Source organism: Mchenga conophoros, linkage group LG15 (assembly GCF_057382185.1).
Source record: "Mchenga conophoros isolate Kocher_MC1m ecotype Shallow Benthic linkage group LG15, M_conophoros_male_GT1.1, whole genome shotgun sequence".
Lineage (NCBI taxonomy): Eukaryota > Metazoa > Chordata > Actinopteri > Cichliformes > Cichlidae > Mchenga > Mchenga conophoros.
In genome coordinates this window covers 10,200,419-10,224,462 of record NC_140540.1, presented here as the reverse complement: position 1 = coordinate 10,224,462, position 24,044 = coordinate 10,200,419, and the positions used below count along the sequence as shown (strand labels likewise).

Sequence of the window (24,044 nt, the reverse complement as noted above, 5' to 3'; positions counted from 1 at the left end):
CGTCTGTCAGTCAATTGTCCAATTAATTTTGAGTATCTAGAAATGGAGATCGTGTATAATAACGTCTGATTCCAAAACAAAAAATGTGTAAAAGCCTTGAAACAAGGCTGAGCCCAGACTCTGTTTTATTTTAAATCCTTTATTTATGTGAAGAGGAAAAAATTTAACTGTCAAAAACTTAAGGACCCAACTGTATACATTGAGAGATAAAACATTACAATTCAACCCTGCTCTTTTCTTTAACACATTAGTCCAGATTTTCTTAAATATACATGTGAAAGAACCTTTTTCCACATCTGCTCCATGCTTGCCGGTCTTCTGGACCCGACAGGATCCTGGTAGTTGGTCAGAAACTTTCCATTTCCTTAAGGAAATGAACTCCTCCCTGTGCTTGAGGAATTTAGAGTAATGTAGGGGGAAGGATAATAAAATCCTGGGATGGTTATAAACCACTTCGTGACTGGAAGAGAAGGTGTTGAAATGCCTCTTCGACCCATTACACAATTATAAAGTGTTCTTGAGACTATCTCGCTTGCCCTGACACAAGTTTCTCAGAGAGGTCACAAAGAAATGGTAACTGCCGCTCAGTGTTGTGTAGTATATATCAATTTTGAGTTCAAGACAAGTTAAAAGTTTTATGCCTTTTAGGATATATATTTGATCCACAATAGGCAGTTTAAACAGAGTATGGGTTGTGGTTGAGTTTGAAGTTGAAAGCAGCTCTTTGAAGTAAATTTATGAGTCAGAAATGCCTGTAAACCATTTAAACAACAATGTTTTGAAGTGTCAGGTATTTAAAAATATGAAACTGAAAATCATTTGTACTCGTTTACATTTTAAAGACAGATAATTAACAAAAGCAGTTATAAATAACAGTCTGCAATAGTGTTCCGGGACAGCCAGTCCTGGAACATTTTATGAGTTTAAAGGGTGGTAAGATTTCTAATTATCTCACAAACTTTTTCCTTTATGTGATGAAGAAGCAAACAGTAATTTAAACAGTTAGTTAAATGACAGAATCAATAACTGGCAATTATTTTGTTGACTAAACCATCTTTTTAGGCAGAAATATCACAGCTCCTTTGGTCCAAGCTTCTTCAGTGAGAGCTCCTTTTTTGTTTGACACATTTGTTAAAGGTTTATTATTACATTTAGCCCTGTTTAGTTGGAATGAATAAAACATATTATGATACTGCACTGTCTGGATGGTGACCATGGGAAATAGTTACTCGCAACCCTATTATATTATATTATGCAAATCTCATATGGCGCATATTGTTTCCTGTTTATGTCTGTGATAAAAAATAGCACAACCAAGTCTAATCATAGGAAAGGTGAATGATGTGATAAATGAGGAAACATGTAAAGACACTGATCCACGTAAATCATTTGTGTCCTTGCAGTGGCTGCACCTGACCTTCTTGACCCAAAGGCTGCCGCCCACAACTCCAAGCCTCGCCTGTCGTTTTCAACCAAACCAGTGGTGCTGAACACCCCAGAGGACGAGTGCGACACTCGGACTACGGTCATGAGGTGGAAGACCGTATCAGCTATCTTTTTCCTGGTGGTGTTGTACCTTATCATTGGGGCAACAGTGTTCAGAGCGCTTGAACAGCCTCACGAGAGCTCCCAGAAACTGGCCATTCTTACTCAAAAGCTGGACTTCTTGGTTGCGCATGCATGTGTAAACTCCTCGGAGTTGGAAGAGCTGGTCCGGGTAGGTGGAAGCTTTAGTGCCATAATAATAATCCTAATTTATTCTGTTGTGCAGGTCTTAATGTGTAGCAAAACACAAAATTTGTCTGCAGATTTTTAAAACTCAGGGAGAACACTGAGCACTGTGCAGTTTGTACCTGGCAGCTTAATGTTGTTTAAGCACCCCTGAAACCCTACCCTGCCTCTAACATTATGCCTTGCAGAAAAGTATAATAACTGTAAATAGTTTTTACCCCACAGCTGTAAAAGTCTGATGGAGTATTGTCGTCACCCTGCCGGGGAACGACCAGGGGGTGTCAACACCCAAGTTTGCAAATGTGATAACTCAAGAACAAGGCGACGTAGGATTTTGACATTCATACCATAGTTACAGCTAAGAATCTCAGAAGAGTTTGAATCTCTTGTTATATCCATCACCATCTTTGTTCCAATGCAGGACTCTCTGACTGCCATGTGTCTCTGTCATAATGTCTTTGTTTTAAAGCTAAATAATACCATTCTTTAAAGATAAGCAAATTTGGGGTTCTTTTGTACCTTTTCTTATCCATGAAATGCATTTTTCAACAGTGATTTGTGAGGGTTTTAGAAGCCTTAGACAATTGATACAGGGTTACAAATCATGAAATGCATCTGTTTTGCTAAATGGAACTTTAAAACAAAGTTTCATTCTAGGGAATTCCATATCACAGCATATCTTTACTTACTTTTTATCTGCAGTTTCATTTGAAGCAACAGAATCGAACCATGCAGGGAACTTTTTATTTTCTTGAGCTCACCATATGCCAAGCACCGGAAAATTACTACTTGAGGCTGAGACTAGCGCGGGAGTACCTTAAGAGAGGCACGTTTAAATGTTTTTTGAGCTGTAAACTAAATGACATGGAACCCATCATTGCTGGAGGCTGATGCTAATTTTGACATTTCTATTAAAGCTATTACAAATTAGCATGGGATGAACAAAAGGGCTCAACAGCCCATCTACTGTTTAATCACCCCAAATCTTGAATGCTAGTGCTGATGTAAATCTAACCATTTTGAACTGCTCTGCAAAATAAAATATACAGAAAACGAATATAAACTATGAATTGCAGCAAAATAAAGCACAATACTGCCAAATTACCCATCTGGGTCCTCAGGTTTGTGTTATGTTTGCCCTTTGGGTATTCAATGTTTGCTGAAAAGAAAGTCAAAGATGTAACTACAAATCAAGCCATGAAGTCTCAAGTTGAACTAGTAAATCTCACTAAATGAATCCAATCCATCAACTTGTAACTGCACATCAGTCACTAAAAATAAAAATGCACTAAAAAAAGATATATTGACGGTGCAGCCGTTTAACTCGTGAAGTCACGACTGTTTCTCTATGGATTAGTTTATCTAGCAGGCAAACTTGTCAGGGTTGATTAAAAGCATTTCCTCTTGGGGAATCTTGTTGGAGCATTGCACTTGTGGATGATGATTACTTTTCTAATGTGCCAAAGCTGAAAGGTCTTAAATCTCAAGGGAAAAATGATTTTCTACCTTTTCTAAATTTGGCCGCTAGCTGCAATTTCTCATTAAGAGTCTGCCACTTGGAGCCAAGAAAAACACCTTCAACTATCAAAATGTGCAAGACCAACGTTATGTAGTAACATGAAAAATTAAAAAGGTAATATATTAAAAACCAATATATGTATTTTTTTTTCACATAGTATGGTAGGATGCCCTAAAACATTGCAACAATGACCAAATGCAAACAAGTAATGAGCCAGCAAAGTAATGAAGGTCTACAGAGAACATAAAGCAAGTTTATTATACAATTTCCAATCTATGATTTCTTTTCATAGTATTCATTTTATTTATTTTTTGTCTGTTTGCTTTAACCAAATCATCGTGTCACAAGTCAAATTAAGCTATTGGCATAAACATACAGTTTAATGGCAAGGATGATTTCATTGTGAGTGGAGCAAACATTTTTAAAATAATAAAAAATTCTAAGCAAACACTTCAAGTGAAAAGCCCATCGTATACTATAGCCTGCAAACCAAAAGCTGTTTTAACGATTGTTTTTAGTTACTAAATTATAGAACAGCAGCGCTTAAATCATTGGTGCACGCTCTGATATGGATTTCACCTCGTACTGAAAAAACCCCTCTTGATTTAACAAGCAGGTCTTCTCATTCATAACATGAGAACAGGAGAAAACTTTCACAATATAACAAGATTACTTTTCATATCACTCTGGGTTTTATTGTTTAATACTTTAAAGGGCTTCAAAGTGTACTTAATGCGTATTTACCTTTTGTGGCATTAAAGTAATAAAAGTATTGGCATACGCTGTTTATAGTACATGTGTGCTCTAACATAATTAAAACCAATTTCACGCTGAAAGGATTTATTACTGCCTGTATTGAAAAATGTGTCGTGGCCACAGTTGTAACAGATGGCGGTTATTTATCTTTAAATTGCCGAGTTAATGTTTAATGGTGATGGTGGTGCTTTCAGAGCCGAGATCATCCGTCTTTCACATTGTTAGAGTGAAACCTGAGGCTCTGGACAATGGAAATCATCCTTCCAGCTCTCTCTTTCGGTCCCACTACCTGTTACATGACGTCCAACAATAGGGCTACGACTATACAGTGAAGCTTATTTACGGTTAAGACATACTTAAAAGCACATCATCAGGAAAACATATGGAAAGCCAGCAGTAGCAACAGTTGATTCTGCATCATCGTCATCTAAAAGTAGGAACCCACGTAACAACTTACATGACAAAAAGCAACTTTTTTTGACAATATGCACTGAGATTGGATCAGTCTGTAACAAAGTAGGAGTTTTTTTGACAGACCATCAGCTGTAAAACTGATAAACAGGATGAGGATGTTTTTTGCTATACAAGTATGTCTCTTGTCCTGCGTGTCCCTTTTTCTGCAGACTGTCCTCTGTCTTTAGATGCATCTGAGCTCTATGGGTTTCCTGGACTTCTGGAGCAAATTGGAACTAATTACTTGCTCAAGAACTTAACCTAAAAATCCAGGGCGAGTTGTCTCTGGAAGCATTTAGAATCACTTTAATGTTTGGTATTTTGAGGCTAATTGTAAGGCAGATAGCAGTGTTGATATAAATCTTTTATTGTGTTTTCACGAGACTAGAGTCCAGCCAAACTCTAGTCTCGGGCAGAGGTGGGCAGAGTAGCTGCAGTGAGTACACCAGCCTTTCAAGTAACTATTACTCTTCTGATCATTTATTGATAGGCAGCTTCAACTGAGGTCCCCCCTCCCCCTCCCTCACACACACACACTTTTACTTAATGATGTATACAAACACACACACATGCACACACCTTTGCAGGTTCCTGCTGATAAAACACTACTCAGCAGAGGATTGAGGAGAGATGTGCTCTCAAAGGGAGTAATTAAAAAAAGTGAGTGATGTTAAAAGCTCCAACTCTTTCTCTCCGGTCTATTTGCCTCAGCTTTGAGACGTCCACTGCGGTCTTCACGTCATCCTTTCTTATCTTTTATTAGTTTGCATATAGCTGAGTGCCAAAGCGGTGAATTAATAAGCTCACTTGGCTGGGACACAAAAGGGGGCTGACTGAGCCAGGGCTTTCTGATCTAATGATTTGCTAAATTGTGTTTTTAAAGCCACTGTGAATGTAGTGGAATTAACTTTGACCTCCTCCTCCTCCTTCGGTTTATTTGGGAATTATGAGGTTTAGACAAAAACATGATTAAAAGCTAATCTTGGTACATGTATTAAGTCTCATAATACAGCTGTCCTCCAGTGGGCTCTACCAACTCTATTATAGCAGCTAATGAGTGGAGAAAACTGTAAATCAATTAATTCTATGCTTTTGTGCTTTTCCTAATTGTCGTCATTTGAGCTCGTTCTAGTGACTGATGAGCAACATACGGTGTCTTGTACACTTACTATATTATAGCAACGTAACTCCAAACCTGAGGTCTATTCATATTAAATCCAGCTGATGGAAATAATTAAAAAATTCTAACTCTTTTTGGTTCTCTTTTTGGTTCTTTTTAATTCTTATTCTTATTTTTATATTTTTATGACAGTATGTTTGCACTGAAGCACCGCAGCAATTTCCTAATGTTGTAAACCTGCTCAACATTTGGCAATAAAACCCTTTCTGATTCTGATTCTGATTCAATTCTTACATTTATTAAAAGAAAAGCCACTCAAGAATTAGATCCTTTTTAGATCTTTTTTCTTGGCCTCAAACTGAACAGAATGCATAATCACAGGGGAGTAAAAGCTTTAGTCCAGCGAAGTATTCCTCTGCAAGTTAATGGCATCAGATCTGTAGTAGAGTATCTGCTCCCCTGTCGTTTCAAAGTGTTTCTCTTTCATTTTGTCTCAGTAATAATTCTAGCGAGTCTCTTTAGTTGCCACTTGGGCCAAAAATGCTTTTTTCTTACTGCAGTAAATTAAACTGTTCCCCTGTTGACCTGAGTCTCTCTCTCTCTTTTTTTTTAAACCTGGTGGGATCAAGTTAATCCAGCATTCAGAGGAAATGACAGTTCACTAGCCTTGATCTTTTATCTTTCTTGTTTTATCTTGATGCTGTAATCCTTGATACCAAACAGCCAATACGATCCTTCCTCTCCATCTCCTAGTAGCAGAGAGAGGCCGGGGTTTGTTTGATTAATTATATTAGCTGAGTCTGCTGTACTCATCGATGTCTTATTTGGCTCAGGTTTACTCAAGCTGGAATCTCTGTCCATGGATCTGAAACATCAGTAATCCAAATGAATGCGTCATGATGAATCTGTGACAGTTTCCATGGTGCTGTATGCGGTAGACTGATTTTTTAATTGTGCCCTTTTTCTCTCTTATTACACCTTAGATCTAAAATCAGAGTTCTCAGAGTGTGTCCTTGGGTAACTTTTTGTGCAGTCCATGAGGAGGAAAAAATTAGTAGACTAAACAAGGAAATTTTCATAATATTCATAACAAGGAATTCAAACATTTTATTCACATACACATTTTTCTCTAGCGACCAGTGGTTACCTGGGCAACTCTCAGCTTTACAGCTTTACCTACATACTGTAATATCTGTGCAGGTTATACACTAGTGATTAGAGATCGATATAGGTTAAGTAGGTCAGTTGAACTAGTCAACTCCCCCAAAAAAGAAAAGAAAAACAGTTAGAAACAGGTAGCAGGAAGAGCAGGAAGATCACAGACACAGACTGTTGTGTGCTATTGTACAGTACTGTTGTAGTATTGTTATTATATTCCATTAACACACTTTAACCTCCTAAGATCCAGAAGACAAAATGTTCTTTTTCAAAATTGTAATTTTTTTACGTTTTATGTTCTGCTTCTGTCCCTTGAAGTGGACATCAGGTCTTGTTTGATCACAGAGTGATATGATGGCTGAGTTGAGCAGAAACATTTATGGATATATAAAGACAGATAGAACTATAGAGGTGGAGTCAGGAGCTGTCAGCTGTCATTTTGGAAGGGGCAAAATGATGACCCCCAAAGTTGATCACGGATAAGACGTATTGCATAAGCAGGGGCTCTGAAGTTTTGGGATGTGGTTTGGAATTATTAGGCTTGTTGCATTCTATTTGGAAGTAAATTTTTAAGTTCAAGTTTTAATGCTTCCTTTGGAAATGACCATTTCCACCTTGTTTGTGTGCTGATTTTTTTCTAAAACCTTATTGTCTGTTTTCTGTTTGATGGAACCAGAGGACCACCCATTTGGTGGTTTTGGGCCGTGTCGTCCTGTTTTCATGTTTCATGCTAAAAACTATTTCAGCATGGTATTTATGCTATTTTCACTTTTGTAAGTGCTGACATTTTTTTCTTCTCAAACCCGGTTGCCTGTTTTCTGTTTGATGTTATCAGAGGACCACCTGTTTGGTGGTTGTGTGCAGCGGCGTCCTATTTTCATGCTTCATCGTGAAAAAATATTTCAGTCCAATTTTAGGATGGTTGAAATTAACCTGATAAAGACAGGAGACGTACAGTTTAATGCACTTAGCATGTATTTTATTAATTACATAAATCAGCAGGATAAAAGGAGAAATCAAACTCTTAGCTGGTGTGTGTCTGTGAATTACACACGTTTATACAAATAGATTTATTTGTTAGGTTTAGGAAAAGATCATTTTATGGCTAAAAATAGATATTTAACATGCTGACAAAGAAGATGAACAAATTTTAACAAGCTGTTTTCATAAACTGTTATAAAACTGGATGTGACATCACACACTGGTCTTAAACTCATTGTCACTGTGGAAATTTGGAGTCCGATATTCCCTTCAGTTTGCAAGCTGCATACGTAGCTAACTGCTGAATCCTAATTAGTGCTTAGTAACAGACTTATAAAATACTGGAATTTCACTCACTAAAACTAAAGAAGAAACTCGTGCTGCGCAGCAAACTATATCATTTGTCAGGTCATTGCAATTAAATGCTCCCAAAGGCAGAGACACTACAAATGGTTGGATCTAGCAGCATGGAGGTAAGGGCCTAGCAGACGTGACTACAGCTTCCTGTTGGGCACATGTCAAAGTAGCAGCACCTATAATTCAGCTGTTAAGAAAATGTATCTCGTCTAGAGTTGTTGTGAAGTGGCGAAACTATCAATAGAGGGCAAAACCATTTTTGTACCAGTCTGTAAACATTTTACTGCAGTAAAGTCATTTTGTTATAAAAGTAACATATGCAGATTGATTCGCTTATGAAGTTGCCACTGAAAGAAATAACATTTTTGGCACTTTTGGCACTTCATTTTTTTTTTTTAAATACCACTTAAAAGTATTCTTGATGCCAAGCTATGAATAGCCATCAGGAGACCAGTCACTTATTAGGCCGTATTATGGTGTCTTAGGCGGACATCTATCACGGTAGCTGAATTCTGCAATCTCCCTGAATTCAATTTTTCCCTCCTTCTGGAACACATCAGACATTTTAATGCATTAGCTTTCCAAGGCATAATCTATCATAAAGAAAGGCGATAATGCCACAGCTGTCTGCGTCTGGCTATATTTATCCAGTATGCAGTTTGCCAGCAGGGTGAACTCACTGTAATCAAATGCCCAGTGTTAAGTATAGACTGAGCAGACTCTATGCAAATAGGTGAGAAAAGAAGCAAGTCTACATGTTGCATGAGAATTTCAATAAGGAGAGATCATTTAGAAGAACTGAACATGATTTGTTGAGAGAGTAAAATTAAATAATGTATTTGCCGATTAAACTCTGATGACCCTTCATGGCAGAGCAGAATCCCAGCATTGATTTAGGACAGGATCCCTAGATGGTGGTGAAGATGTAGATTGAGGCTTGGTGGATAGAGCTCTGTTGGGTGTGGTGGGGATGGGGAGGAGATGAGCTGCACAAATGAGACTCTGAAAGAGAGAATGACAGAGTACTCAGATTTAACAACACAGAATGGAGGCAGATTGGCTCAAAGGAGGCAGGCAAGAAGATGATAGGACTGTAATGTCAGTCAGTACTGACTCAGACAGCGTGGGAAACTGGTAGTGATGTAAAGAACAGACTAGTAGCCGAACGTCCAGGAAAGAAGGCAGACGATTACATTATTATTCAACTTACACATAAACTTCATTTTGATGTATAGAAAAAAATGTAAAAGCGATTTTTCAAAACATCATGAACTTGTGCGCAGGTCATTCCACATCTTTTGCTTGTGACATGTAAACTTTGGCATGGAAAATAGCGGCACATATTTACTGTATTATTTATTTCATGCTAAGGCTGTTTTTTTTTTCTTCTTTCTTCTGCAGCAAGTGGTTATAGCAATTCGAGAAGGTGTGAACCCTTCGGGAAATTCATCCAATCAGACGAGCCTCTGGGACATGAGTTCCTCCTTTTTCTTCGCCGGGACTGTTATCACCACCATCGGTAAGCAGAGAAATTTCTCGTTCGGTTGTGAAATAAAATGGAAATGCAAATAAATTGTAAGAACAATGTGGAAGCATTTTGGATACAAGTGGATACACTTCAGTCCCACTACCAAAAAGTGTGAGCCAGTGCCTGAACAGGCCTTAAATAGTTGTTTTAGTTGAATACTTGACCTGATCCAGTTTGGTCTATAGCAGCCTCTCACTTGAGATTATCCCAGTAAATAATTTTGTACCTCATTTGCAAATTGTGCCCTCAATGTTAGCTACTGTGCTCTTTATACATAACAGAACTTAAATGTCCAGCTTAAATATGTAGTAATGTAATTTGGCTTCGTACAAGCAAAAAAACAGCCTGAAACTCAAACACACTTCCCTTTTTTCCATCATTTACACCATTTGCTCTCTCTCTGTCACCTCCAGCTGTAAGAGCTTGCTAATCAGAAAAAAGGAATGGCACGCACACAAACACCCACACAACCGGTTTGACAGCTCATCTGGCTCTTCCAATTGGACCATGACAGTTCGCCGTGTCTGTTCAGTGGGCTGTTGGGCTCCATTTCACATCTGTTGCACCTTTTCGGAGCACACCCTCCTTTAAAAACACCCTAAGTGTGATCTTGATAAATATTTTAGCGTCAGACTTTGTTTGCTAACACTAAGACTTCTCCTGCAACCTCTTTCCAGATTTCTAGATTTTGGTGCACTGCGCCAGGCTTGTGCTTGCAGTTCCGCTCATGAAAAATTCCCCTCCACACACACACACACACGATGGGTATAACATATCTGTGTGGTGGGCTGTTGAGCTTCATTTCATATTTCCTGGATTCTGTCACAGCTCATCCTTGTGATAAAATGTTGCTAATGCATTGCATTACCATAAATGGATTTTGCCTTCTGGCTTTAAAATATGCTTCCCCTCGAATTTATTGCGAAAAAGCAAAGACTGCACTGTGGGTTTTTCGTCTGCTCACCTGAGACTGAGTATGTTGACTCTCTCTTTTATACTCCTGTGCTCCAGTGATTTACAGATGTCGAGTTTTCTCAGTACAAGCAGGTTTACTAGATTTTCTATGCAATGTGAGTGCAGTAAGTGATGCAGAGAAGTGAAAGAGCTCTGCTTTAGTTTAAAAACTAATTAAAAAAGCATGAAGCATCCAAAACTGTCTGAAATTAAGAATTGAAATCTTTTTTGGTAGTAAACTGTGCTTGAAATTAGATTTTGCCACAGAAGTCTCGATCCCGGGTGGTGATTTTGTTTGTAGTATCTCTGATGGTTGTTCGTGCAAACAACATATAATTGCTGCTCTCTCTGTTGGCAATCATTTTAATTTTGCCTTACTGGAACAAAATGTTCTGTGGCCTTTGTGCTGCTATGCAAAGACATCTTGCTTTAGAGAAGCCATTATGTCATTTCTTGTCAGCGCACAGCCTGTAAAGAATCTATTAAGAGTCCAGACAGGAAACCATTTCTGAAGCCATATCAAACATTACATTTCATACACACATACTCCTTTGTTTATGTGATCTTTAATTGGATGCCCATTATTGAAACATAGCATACCCCCCTTCATCGTTGCCCTTTATCGAGGTAATGAACTGGAATAACTTTGTGGGTTCGGTTGCCTCTCCTGGCTCCTTCCTACCCTCTCCTGGGAGCAAAAGAACAGTAATCATTGATCTCACAGCATTTCTCCCCCATGGGATTTCTTTGTTAAGACTGGTATACTTGGAAATTCACATTTCTACTGTATTTACACCAACAGATCTCAAATGATTCATTATTTATAGACTGTAGAAAATTTTTTATTATTCTCTCATACAACTTTGCTCCTTTTGGACTCTGTTGGAAGTTTGTTTTTACAAGAACATGTTGCGACACGTTGTGCAATGGTTTTCCATAAAAAGGTATATTTTTTATATATTTTTGATACCACCTCAAACCCACTGTACCAACATCTGATTCAAGGAAAGAGAAAGAGCAACCAAACCCGGAGCCTGTGTCTTTTTGAAGTCACTCTGTTAAATGTTGTGCAGCTGGTTTTCTCTCCCGGTGTCACTTAATGAGTTTAGAAGGAAGTCATTAAGCTTTTACTGTCCACTGCAATTGTCATCGCTCCTACGAGAGATTGAACAAGACCTGACGTGTTACTATATGCAATCATCACATAATCCACTCAACTGTGTCGGGAAAGAGGTGATCCAGGGCTCCTCCTTCTAAAATCTTAAGGTTAATGTACTGTTCATGAGGCAATGCTCTGAAACTAACTCAAGAATACCTTTCATGGTTTTTGAAGTCTGATATATTGCAAGTCCTGTAGGACAACAGCATCTCGGTAGAGCAGAAGGCAGATAATGTATTTTAAATGCATGACTTCTTATGTTTTTAGATATTTTTAAGAAAATATGTGATGGTTTAAAATTGGCTGTGTTTGCCCAGGGCTGTCACACTATCAGACTACCACATCACAGTTACAGTCACTCAGTAAATCAGTATATTAACAATGCTGATATCTGCATAAAAGTGTGAAGCCAGTCATTATTTCATTATATTTTGCTTCCAAGGACCCAGACTTAAAAAACATTTCAAAGTGGTCTTGAGTGGTCAATTTCAATCCAGTACTTGTATGCGACAACCACAGAATAGTGATTAGCAAAAAGCAATGAGCTGAACACTTGGTATGTCTCAGCATGGTGTAGCCTTAAATTTTTGAGGTAACCGGATAAGTGGAGGACAGAAGAAGAAGTGCTAGGACTAAAAAAATATCTACAGATGGACAGTATCTGAAAATCATGTCCTTTAAAAATCAGGAAAAATAAAAATCCAACAAGGACCTAGCATAGGACCTGTTCGGGGAAACCTCGTGAGAAATGGTCTCAGTGGAAACAGGTTTGCCAAATTACTAGAGCTAGATTGAAAATAAGTGGCAACGAGTAAAACTTTTGTTTCAAATCATTGTCACTATCCACAGAGGTGGTCAGGAGAGAGGCACACCAATGAGTGTGTGTACAGCCATCTTAAACACATGGTGGAGGTGCTGTCATGGTTTGGAGCTCAGTCAGTGGTTTTGGAGCTCTTGGAGATCAAAACTGATGGAATTAAAAACACTGTCAGATTTTGATCCATATGGAAGTCGCCTGATTAGATTCATCTGAGTTTTTCAGCTTTCCTGCCAGTGCAGTAAAAGCATATCTGGTTAGAAAAACATACAATGGACATGATCAGTCATGGATTGGCCTCCCCAAAGCCCCAAACTCAGCATTACTGAAGTAGTGTGGGATCATCTTGCTAGAGAATGAATCAAAAGGCATCCAAAACTAGCTTTGAATGCTTTTTTTTTAAATAAGAACTATTCCTGAAGATTACTTAAAGAAAAAATGCAAAAGCTTACCTGAGAGAGTTCTAGTTGTGTTGAAGGATAAAGGTGGTCATACCAAATATTGACGCTTAAGGTGTTAGAATTGTATAAGCTCTGTTTTTGCCTCATACTCTATACTTATACTGTATTTCCATGTATGTTTGCACGTTTCAATGACAAAACTAAAAAGAAACATTTTTTTATTTATATCTGTCATGATTTTAATCAATATGTAGTCATCATGACACTCCTATTAACTATTTATTATTTGATTATTTATGCATAACGAGGTAACAACATCGCTTAATGAATAGACAGATGAATGAATACCACAGATGTCTTCTGCCACATGTGACTAATACCCTTACCGTACTAAGCTTTTATGTCTGCTATTGAAATAAAACAAAAGATGAGCTTAGAATATAAACTAGAATTAATTCAGGAAGAAATGAATTAAGTACAGGTTCAAATTAGAGCGCTCCTGCTTCTCATTTGTTTTGCAATGTCACCCGCAGGTTAAAAAACCTAATCCGACATCCTGTCTCCCATTGTACTGATCTTAAAATTACTGAGCCATGATTGACAATTGTTCTCACATTAGGTGTCACCCTGCTCCAATGTGATCATGGAAAGTTGTTAGAAGACACCCTGCAGCTCATTTCCTGAGACAGATGACTACATTAATGAAGAAAAGTGGATGTAGTTCATTATGCAGATGCCTTATTAAACGTTAAATAATGAAATTGATATTGCATTTTGATGGGTGTGTGGGGTCAGGAGTACGAGAGGCGCAGATTTTGTTTTTAAACACGATCTTGACTGATTTTCTAGCTGCAGCTAAATATGGGTTTGGGGATTAAAACAAAGGCGTTAAACCTGTAATAGACTCATATTTTTGTTTCTCAGGTTTCAGAGGTACAGCTCAATGACATGGAAGACTACTCGCTTCATTTTCCCCCCATTTTTCATTCATGTTAGAGTTGGCTGAGAATAGAGGGTGAGAATAATAAGCTTTTTTCCGAGTCAGAGACGTTACGCAGCTTCTACTGAAATTTCTCACAGCTATTCTTTTGTGCCTCTCAGCAATCATATCATAGCACAGTCAGACTTCGTGAAAATTTTCTTGTCTGGCAGGTTTTGTTTTGTTGCAGCCTGTAATGAATGAAGTTCTGAAATTCTGTTTTTTTTTCACGTGAATATTTTCTCTGCTTATTTATCCATTTCTATTTGTGTTATTTCAGTAATTGCAATATATGTGGTACAGTATAACAATGTCTAAGGCAGGACAGACAGGAAAAAAAGCACAATGTATCGCCAACTACAGCTCTTGTATAAAAAAAGAACAGACATACAGCACGTGCAACACAACAATTATAAAATACACAGATACATAAATCAGCAATCTTCTTGTAGTATGAGTGTGAGACAGAGAGAGCATGCCCAAAGGCAGGCAGAGATGGAACCAGAGTCCCAGAGGACCAAAGACAAAAGGGAATCAACCCTGATAGAGGCCTGTCACTCTGGTACAATTCAAGAATAGGGTCCCAGGTTTCCAGGCACTCAAGAACCTGGTGAGCAAATGCTGCCCCGAACCAGTGGCAAACTGGTACTGCAAAGACCCTCAATGTCTAACTTACAGATAAAATGAGGGTCAGTGAAGGGGTGAATAGGGCCACTGCAGCAGCCCCACGAAACAGCCTCTGGGTACTGCACTGCCCCCCATGGCCTATGTGTGTGGTTATATGTCGTGAACCATAATTATTAGAGTTACTACTCAAAAGGGGGGTTGGGGTGAACTACATCAGCCATCCGCAACCCCCGGGCCACGGACTGGTACGTCGTTTGGTACCAGGCCGCGAGAGTTGAGGCTTGGGTGTGACATTTATGGTTTTCAGGGTTTTATCGGTTTTTATTGTTATTTTTTTGATCGTTTTATTGTTAACTAGGTTTCCATGGGTCTTTTCCCGTTTGTTCTGAATAAATCTTCTTTTTGTGGTACCGTTACTGGTTTTATTTTGTTGTAATTATCAGCGACACCTTAAAGGTCAGTCCGTGGCGCAAAAAGGGTTGGGGACCACTGAACTATATGATTCACCCCTCTCCCCAAGACCCTAAGGGAATGAGTGATGTGATGTATGGAGCTGGGACATGGAAGACCAAGTAAGAAAAGAGAGAACCAGCAAAGACTGGTTCAGTAGGCAGCCCCATTCCCAACACCCTGCCAGAGGGCGGTAAGAAGTCAGACGTCAGGCACACAATGACAATGACAACGGTCCTGAACACCGCCATGTCTAGGGCAGCACCCAGCACCACCACCACAAAGAGTAGACTGGAGTGTGCAGATGAGTCCTGAGGCTTGGAGCTCATCTGCACATTGCGTCACAATAGGGATGAGACAAAATGGTCTGGACAAGCTCCCTGAGACAAGATGCCCTAACCCACCCAATTGGCCTACAGGCACCCACGAGCCCTGGAGGCACAGACCGGACATTCTAACATGGGTCAGCCCACCTTACACATCAAGGTGGCCGGTGGGGGTGGGAGACCATCCCCACATAAGGAGGGATCCAGCCAGTGACCAGGCAACGATTTGGTTGCGTTGCTTGTCGTGTAGTACTGCTTCTCTGCTCATTTGCTTGCATATTTCTCTGACCCTCAGGGTTTTGGGTTTGGATTTTGGACTTTGCTCATCTTCTGTTTAGGACTTAAATCTGAGTTTTTAATCTAAATAAACAGTGCCTTCTGTTTAATCTAACCAATGTCTGTTTTCTGCATTTGGATCCTTCACTCTTCATGTTCCTTTTCATTACAGAAGAAAAACCAAACACTCGTTCACACGATTTTTCATGATTTAAACTGACAAGCGTGATATAGCAAAAGTAGAGAGCAATACGATTTTTAAAAATGTGCAATTTCATGAATGAAAGCTCAGAGAAAAATAAAACAGATTCAACTATGAATCAACAATCGCCTTTAATTTTTATGTTAGAAAGTATGCAAATTGTACATTAAAACTATGTTCTGCTCCAGAGGATAGAATAATTTGGAAACATAACATCACTGAAACTGTCAAGATCCACTCAACATTCACTGTGTGTGTGTCATTTCTCTCAGGATTTGGGAATATCTCTCCTCACACAGAAGGTGGGCGGATCTTCTGTATAATCTATGCCCTGCTGGGGATTCCCCTATTTGGATTCTTACTGGCTGGTGTCGGGGACCAGTTGGGAACTATTTTTGGGAAGGGCATTGCCAAAGTAGAGAAGATGATCGTGGTAAGATATGTTCTCTATCCATCAGTGACATTATACATGAATAAAGTTGTAAAAAGTGAAATTTATTGCGAATTTAGATTAAAAATGAATACAAATCTGTTGATAAGGTAGATAGGCACTGACTTTTATTACCTTGAAGAGTGTAGCATCTGGTAGATTCCTAGAAGAAAGACAAAAAAAGATGAGGGCCTAATTATCAGATGTTTTTCATTTCCTGATGTACTTTGTTTATCTGTAAAAGTCAGCTGAACTCATACGTCCCCTCAAAAAGTAGTTTAAGAGTCTCCTGTTTCAGTATAAAAGCACTGACAAAAGCATTTTGTCAGGGTACTGATTTTGATGTATAGCTGGCTCTGTCCCTCCCCGGGGAGGAAAAGACAGGTTGGAAGGTCGTGGAGACAATGGAAAAAGATGGACTGCCACCTGCTGAACTCACTGCCGTGCAGTGAAGGTGCTGAAAACCATCAGCTTCACTGGTCCCCATGGAAATACAGTGATGCAGTTTTAATTTGTTTCTATAACATTCACTGTAGATTACCTTTCAACTGTGCATTGTTGTACTATGCTTTTTTGAGAGCGATGCGGACATAAGACATCACAGACAGAGTGATCTGAGGGCTGTCTGCTCTTTATACTTTACCTCTGAGGTGCTGTGCTTTGGTCTTACATAACTGCAGAGGAAAAGGGCATGATACCAAGAGACCCAGCTGAAAGCAGTCACCATTAGTGCAAGGGCAGCACAAAAAAGGACAGCGTGCAGAATATAATGCACAGTAACTCAAGCAAAAGACGAACTCTGGGGATAATGAAGAAATGAAATGTGCATGCTGTTGTTGAAGCAGTGCAAGTGCTGACTCTAATGTATCAATTAGCATACAGTAGCTGCTACTAAAAATGTAGTAAATCTGTTATTAGAGCATTTCCAAGGGATGTCAAGTCATGGGTGGGCGTTCCATCTGAGAGTGGAAATGATGTCGCATGAACTTCACAGCTTGAGATGTTAGAAAACATACAATTTATTCCTAGGAAGAGGTCAAAGAAAGTGACTCATTACAATATTCAGATCCATCCATCCATCCATCCATTCGCTTCCGCTTATCCTTTTCAGGGTCGCGGGGGGCGCTGGAGCCTATCCCAGCTGTCATAGGGCGAGAGGCGGGGTACACCCTGGACAGGTCGCCAGTCTGTCGCAGGGCTAACACACAGGGACAGACAACCATTCACACTCACATTCACACCTAATGGCAATTTGGATTTTCCAATTAACCTATCCCCACAGATCCAAATAAATAAATAAATAAAAGCATGGGTTGTTGTTGTTGGTGTTTTTTTCAGTTATTACATTATATGTAGTATACATATTGACAATATCTAAGGCAGGACAGGCAGGAAAAAAATTGGATCGGAATCGGAATAAAAGGATAGCATACAAATAAAAATTCACGATGTATCGCCAGCGGCCGCACCTGTAAGGAAAAGCAAACATCTTGTTTTATTAGCACATCAGAAACCAAAGCACATGGTAACTATTCATAAAATTCAGCCGCAGTGTTTCCATGTAAAGCTTCTGCGCTGTTTGAATTCTTTCAAGCACTTCCCTTTCGCTCCCACAGATTGAATTTAAAGTTTTAGTCTCCGAAAGTGCACATCATGTATTCTTCATGTGAGCTAATCTCCCTACAGAAGTGGAAAGTCAGCCAGACAAAGATTCGCGTCATCTCCACGCTACTCTTTATCCTGTTCGGGTGCCTCATCTTCGTGGCCCTGCCAGCCGTCATCTTCAAGCACATCGAAGATTGGAGCACTCTCGAGTCCATCTACTTTGTCGTCATCACGCTCACCACCATCGGCTTTGGAGACTTTGTCGCTGGAGAAAAAGGTCACTTGAATTTTTCTTTTGTCTTTCATTTTTATGTAGAATCAGTGTATTTATAGTTGAATGATTTATCGGCCAGCCTGACTCAAAGGATCTGCGCAGCAGTGATAAGCCTCCCAGTGCACTACAATTATATTCTGTGCCTCACTTTAATTTACAAGCACCTTAACAGTAGCTCTTATGAACACCGATAACATATTTAACTGTAAAGACCACCAAGCTCATAGCCACTGATTGTGTGAGTCTCTGGAGCTCTACCAGAACATCACATTAGTCTCCCAAATGTTGTCTTCATTTGGTGCTTTGAAGATGTTGATGGGAATTACTTTATATCCAAGCAAGCATAACAGAGCCACTGGTCAGATTATGTTTCTAAGGAGCCAGACCTTCTAGTAATTTTTTACATTAGTTTTGGACAATCGTTTTCCTTCGGACATTGGCTCATTTCACAATAATTATTCCCATTTTGTTCTACCATATTGTTTCATCTTTGTGAAACAGCAAGCTTGTTTTACAGTTGTTGGGGGTTTTTTTGTGCAGAATAAACAATGTGTCACACTGTGTCTGATGGACCAGTTGGCATTTTGTTATCTTCAGATATACCCTGCTTCCTGCTTATTTTCAAATTTTATACAGCTGCTGGAAGTAGATTCATTCTCCTTCCATAAATAAACCCGAGAAGAGCACTGATCATGACTCACCACAAGAAATGTAATAAGCGTATCGCATTTCTTGAAATGTCACACTATTTCATGACGCAAGTCTGTAAACACCCTAAAAGAATAATTATAAACAATTAACTAAACACACTGTACATAATACAGTATGTCTGTGATAGAAAAAGTAAGAGGGTGTACTGTGCATTTTTCGTAGCTTGTGTGTATTTGTGTAGCAGCTGGTATTAGCTTGATTTGACCTTCTTGGCAGATAACAAGAGAGAGGCAGATGGGACAAATCACAAACACTTAGACTGCTGGATTAAACTTCCCTGAACAGGCCTAATGATTATAGATTAGATTGTGGCACCTGTGCCAACCCCCAGTAGCTACACTAAGCTAATCAATGTGGACTCCCGTTAGTTAAAATGTTGTTGTAATGGGAGATTATCTAACTGCACACTGAGCTGGCTGGCTCTGACTCTTCATCCCTGCTGATATTTTACGGAGTCATTGAAAGGTAAGGACCATAATGGGGGCTGAGGCGGCATTTAAATGGGCTTAAGGTAATATGTTCACAATGACAGAAAACCAGAACCAGCCCATGAACTGATGCAACATGGATCTATTATAGAAAAATCATTATATAAAAGCCCCTATTCCTGGGTCATTCATAGAAATAGATTTGGGTGAAGTCAAGCAGAGCGTTGTGCAAAAGTCTTTAGCTACCACTCATTTCTTCCAAGGAGCCAGACACCTTTTTTTGAAAGTGTTCAAGAGACTTTCTTAAAAGTTTTTCTTTGGTTTTTCACTCATTTTCTGTCCATTCCCTGTACCTGACTGTTTTCAAGGCTGACCTACAAATCATTCAATCGTTCAAAAAAAAGGCCCCTAACTCAAGGGAACAACCAGTTTGGGAAAGAACCTATTTTAAATTTTATCTTTAGGCATTTTGTTATTAGCAGTCTGCTGCAAAAACAGATGTCAAATCTAACACTTTTAAATGCATAAAATAGCATATTTGCACCAACAAGATGATTCCCAAGAATCTATGAGCTAAAAAAAAAAAAAGCTTTAAAAGGTTGGGGACCAAAGAAATGTCAGGCCTTAAAAAAATATCTACAGCAGATGAAAAGTATCTAAAAGTCATGTACTTAAGAAATTGAATTCAGGTTTAAAGCTTTTTTCTACCGCCAGCTGTGAAACATGGTGGCAACTCTGATTTGGGGCTGATTTCAGCCAGTGCTGTTGGGGATCTTGTAGTAAATATTGGCACACATATATTTAAATTAATATTTGCAGCTATTTCTCATTTTCCAAGCAAAATGTAAATGAGAAATGACAGGCGGCTCGAGACTTTTGCACAGCACTGTAAGTATCCCAGAACGATGTGACCGACTTTTATAACACAGTTTTGTTTGTTGTTCTTCAGGTGGGTTCGAGAAACCAGAATACCTTGATTACTATAAACCCGTGGTGCTCTTCTGGATTTTGGTGGGCTTGGCATACTTTGCTGCAGTGCTAAGTATGATCGGAGACTGGTTTCGGGTTATCTCCAAGAAAACTAAAGAAGAGGCAAGTAGTGCTGTTAAGTTGGCTCTTTTGTTGGTTTTACTGACAACATAAAGCATGCAGATATGCAGAATCTGAACTGAAGTTGAAGAAAGAACTCTGTCAGCCCCTCGAATCCCAAAATTTATCTTAGAGTCTTATGCTAATAGCATCCCATGCTTGAGGAACCAAGCTCGTGGTTGGCACTTACTGAGAGGTCTATTAGCATTTTTCATTTTCACGTTTTTTTTTTTTGTTTTTTTTTTATTGCTGTTTGGCCTTTATTTCACACAAAGTATCCAACAAGTTTGGAACATTTTCCAAAGCCATCCGGCAGGCTGGATTAGAGTCTTTGCTGGGTAAATTCTGGCCCCCAGGCCTTATGTTTGACACCCCTGCTCTACAAAGTATATTGAGAAGTTAGTATTCAGTGAATTTTCACTCTTTAAGTAGCAAAGCCAACAAATTTGTAGTTAATGCATTTTTTTTCCAATGACAGAAAGGTTCAGGTTACTTTTTTTGTACCTGTGAGTACAAACATTTGGTCTGCAGTAAGTTAATAGTCCTGCACACTTTTAAAACAAACACAAGCCTAATCCAACCTAATGAATTGAATAAATAATCATAAAAGAATTTCCACATCATGAAGCATAAATAATCAATATAAGCAAAACTATGATCTGTTCATCTGAAAGATGGCAGCTGGAAAAAAAGCTGTTTTTAAGCCTTGTTGTTTTACACTTCACCCAGACGGAAGAAACTAAAAATCGCTGTGCAAAGGGTGGAAGGCGTCAAGTAAAACTGAAGCAATGAGTTGTTGTAACTGTCTAATATAGAAGGACACTGAGTTCAGCTGTGGCTCACCAATCAGCCTTTTAGATCAAGCGCTTTGTCTCAGAAAATTCTCAATCATTTCTTTCAAATTACAACCAAACAACTGTACATGTGTTAAAGTGTTTCACAATGATGCTAAAGATTAACTATCCACAAATATAACTTTGTCAATGGAGGGGTTTCTTTACAGTTACTGAATATGATCCTATTTGTCTCGACTTTTTTAGTTTTTTCCTCACACACAGTTGAAAGTGAAATGCTCAATCTCCATCCTGGCCCCACCCTGTTATGTAAAAATGCCATTTTGTGCAGGACTTGGTCAAAATCTTTGGTGTGTTTGCAGTGGCTGGTGCTGATAAATATGATACTGTGCTGCTGTGGCAGGTTCATTATTTATATGTAGAAAGAATGGGAAAAGCCACACATTCATGCACACATTGAAGGGCATATAGCACTCTATAGTGGGAAATCCTTTCACAGCCATAATTAGGAGTACAGCTGTGTAGGCTGTGAGCTCCGCAGGGAATTGCATTACTGACAGACAAAGTGGGAGACTGAGGGAATGGATTAGGGGAAGGGAAGAGAAAGTGAAAAGACAGCAGGGAAAGCGTGCAGTGTTTGTGCTCCAATGTGCACCATCATTTTCAATTCAAGTGTACCTTAGAGCCTAATAAATAAACAAAACAGCCGGGAGAAACGGGTCTAATTCATAATGAAGGTGGGATCAATGATGTGTTGGCCTAACTCCCTCTTCCCTGTCACTATTCAGGAACCATAAATAAGCATACTGTGCAAAGCACATACAGTATATATCCGCCAGAGGCCTGTTCAGTAGGTCACACACAGCTCAATGACAAAAACTCATTTTTAATTCATTGCTTTAGGCTCCTGCATTAATATTCTTTGGGAAAAAAATCTCAACAGGCCAGTGATGAATGGTTGGGAAAATGTCTGCAACCTCTAATGTGTGTACAACATCTTGTGCCAAATGCAGCAAAAAAAAAAAAAAAAACTCGCAACACAGACCCATTTCTAAAAATCACATTGAATTCGGAAACATTTTCCTGCTTTTAAGTCCTTTTAAGTCCGCTAACCTCAGGTTAATGATAGCACAAGAGAATGAGACTAAATGTACTAATGCTTTAAAGGTTTTTATTCTCATTCATTTCCCACTTCTCATAAAGTTCCACATCTGCTGTTGGCCTTTATGGTAGCTAACTTTTATTGCAAATAATGAATGAATGTTAAAAAGGTCTGTCGTGCTCATTTGTTAATTGGAGTGCTGGTATATTTTGTGGAAGAATGCTCTGGATAAGAGCTATTAAACAGGGGTTTGCACTGATTAACAGAAATGACATTTTATAAACCATGTTCATGTAACACATCCAAGTTTTTTTGTTTTTCCTGGATTTAGTGCTTCAACTCCATGTTCTACATTAGAGTTATAAAAAATTACTTTGTCTCTTCACATGAATTAAATTTTAATCTGACTGTGTGACAGAGGATGGCAGTAAAAGTGTCTCTAGTGTAGATGCTTAGAACTGTGCCAGAAATAGAGAAGCCTTGGGGTTGCCATGTCGGTGTCTCAAAACCACCCTTACAACCAGCAATAAGAAGACCAAAACCAGCCTAATATGCTGCAATGGGATCCCCATATTAGTACGGCAGTGTATGTACATGATGAGTAATGTTGGTAGGTTACTGAAGTTAACAAATTTAATATGAATTTTTATTTGTAGATATTTGATTTATTTATTTATGACCAAATTTGGCACATGGGCACATTTGGGACCCTAAAAAGTCTTATCCATATCGGATATTATGATCTCATCCGGTTGTCTAGCAACCTCCTGTCAGTTAAATTTACACATTTTAGCTTTTATGAATCTTTAACAGCCATTTTAACTTCAAGACAACAATAAATTTATGTCAACAGAATTTGAATACTTGGATATTGAACAATATGCTATTCTCATGGTCCTGTGTTTTGGAACCCTAAGTTTTGGAAAGTTTTTGTAATTTGGAACTTTGTATTCTTGGTTATTAAGTGTCCTATTTCAGTTGTGACTGGTTGTTTAGGGTTCTTAGTTTTTTATTGTTTTATTATACTGCTGCTGTGTTTGGTCTTGACAACCTTGGTAGTCTGTTTTTTTTAGTGTTTAGAGTATATTTTTGAATGCTTTACATAGTCTAGCCTCCCCAGTGTCCTTAACTACTTGTTTCTGCTCCCCTTTAGTTATTTTCTGTTTTATTTTGGTAGCTGATTGTTTCTTGTTTTTAGTTTTTCTTCCTTGCCCTGTTTTTAAATTAGGTTCAGCTGTGTCTCGTCACCCTCCTGTATCCACTTCCCTTGATAAACTCAGTGTACATATTTAAGCCCAGTCTTTCCCTTCAGTTGTTGGCAGAGCATCTTATGCCATTCCTGTGTTTGCTGCCTGTTTCTGAGTTGAGCGGATTTAACCTTCTTTCACCCCAACCAGTCGTGGCACATGGCCACCCTTCCCTGAGCCTGGTTCTGTCGGAGGTTTCTTCCTGTTAAAAGGGACTTTTTCCTTCCCCATGTTGCCAAAGTGCTTGCTCGTGGGGGTAACTGTTGCTGGGATTTGGCGCTTTATAAATAAAATTGAATTGAACTAAACTACCTTTCATTTTTTCATTGGCCTTCAGATTCTGGATTCTACAATCACCCCGAATAAACGTTCACCTTGTGTTTAATTTTGTCAACTTTTAATGCTATGTTAAAAGTAGCCCAAATCTGTGGGAAACCCACAAATCTGGCAACCCTGAAGACAGCTTCAGCTCTTTGTCCAAAACGTGCACACAAATTACCAACAAGTGCAACTGCACAATCTATCATAATAATTTTATCACTGTAAAATACCAGCAATGATATAATTCAC

At 38.8% G+C, this 24,044-nt stretch overlaps 2 protein-coding genes across 4 annotated transcripts in view; one reads left to right on the top strand and one right to left on the bottom strand.

Moving 5' to 3' along the window:
• The window catches only part of LOC146557791 (potassium channel subfamily K member 2-like), a 30,793-nt gene that overhangs the window by 2,345 nt on the left and 4,404 nt on the right, over window positions 1–24,044 (top strand). Inside the window, exons 2-6 of one of the 2 annotated variants that reach the window (XM_085247320.1) lie at window positions 1,404–1,717; window positions 9,477–9,594; window positions 16,067–16,224; window positions 17,911–18,106; window positions 20,192–20,334. In XM_085247320.1, coding sequence (XP_085103446.1) covers window positions 1,404–1,717; window positions 9,477–9,594; window positions 16,067–16,224; window positions 17,911–18,106; window positions 20,192–20,334 — 929 coding nt within the window. Of the gene's footprint in view, window positions 1–1,403; window positions 1,718–9,476; window positions 9,595–16,066; window positions 16,228–17,910; window positions 18,107–20,191; window positions 20,335–24,044 lie in introns of both variants that reach the window. The other variant, XM_085247319.1, reaches the window with a different exon arrangement.
• The window catches only part of prkg3 (protein kinase cGMP-dependent 3), a 44,694-nt gene continuing 29,383 nt past the window's right edge, over window positions 8,734–24,044 (bottom strand). Inside the window, exons 20-21 of one of the 2 annotated variants that reach the window (XM_085247315.1) lie at window positions 16,360–16,387; window positions 8,734–9,077 (exon numbers count right to left, since the gene is read on the bottom strand). In XM_085247315.1, the coding sequence (XP_085103441.1) occupies window positions 8,940–9,077; window positions 16,360–16,387 (166 nt within the window). In that variant the 3' untranslated portion in view covers window positions 8,734–8,939. The remainder of the gene's footprint in view (window positions 9,078–16,359; window positions 16,388–24,044) is intronic. The other variant, XM_085247316.1, reaches the window with a different exon arrangement.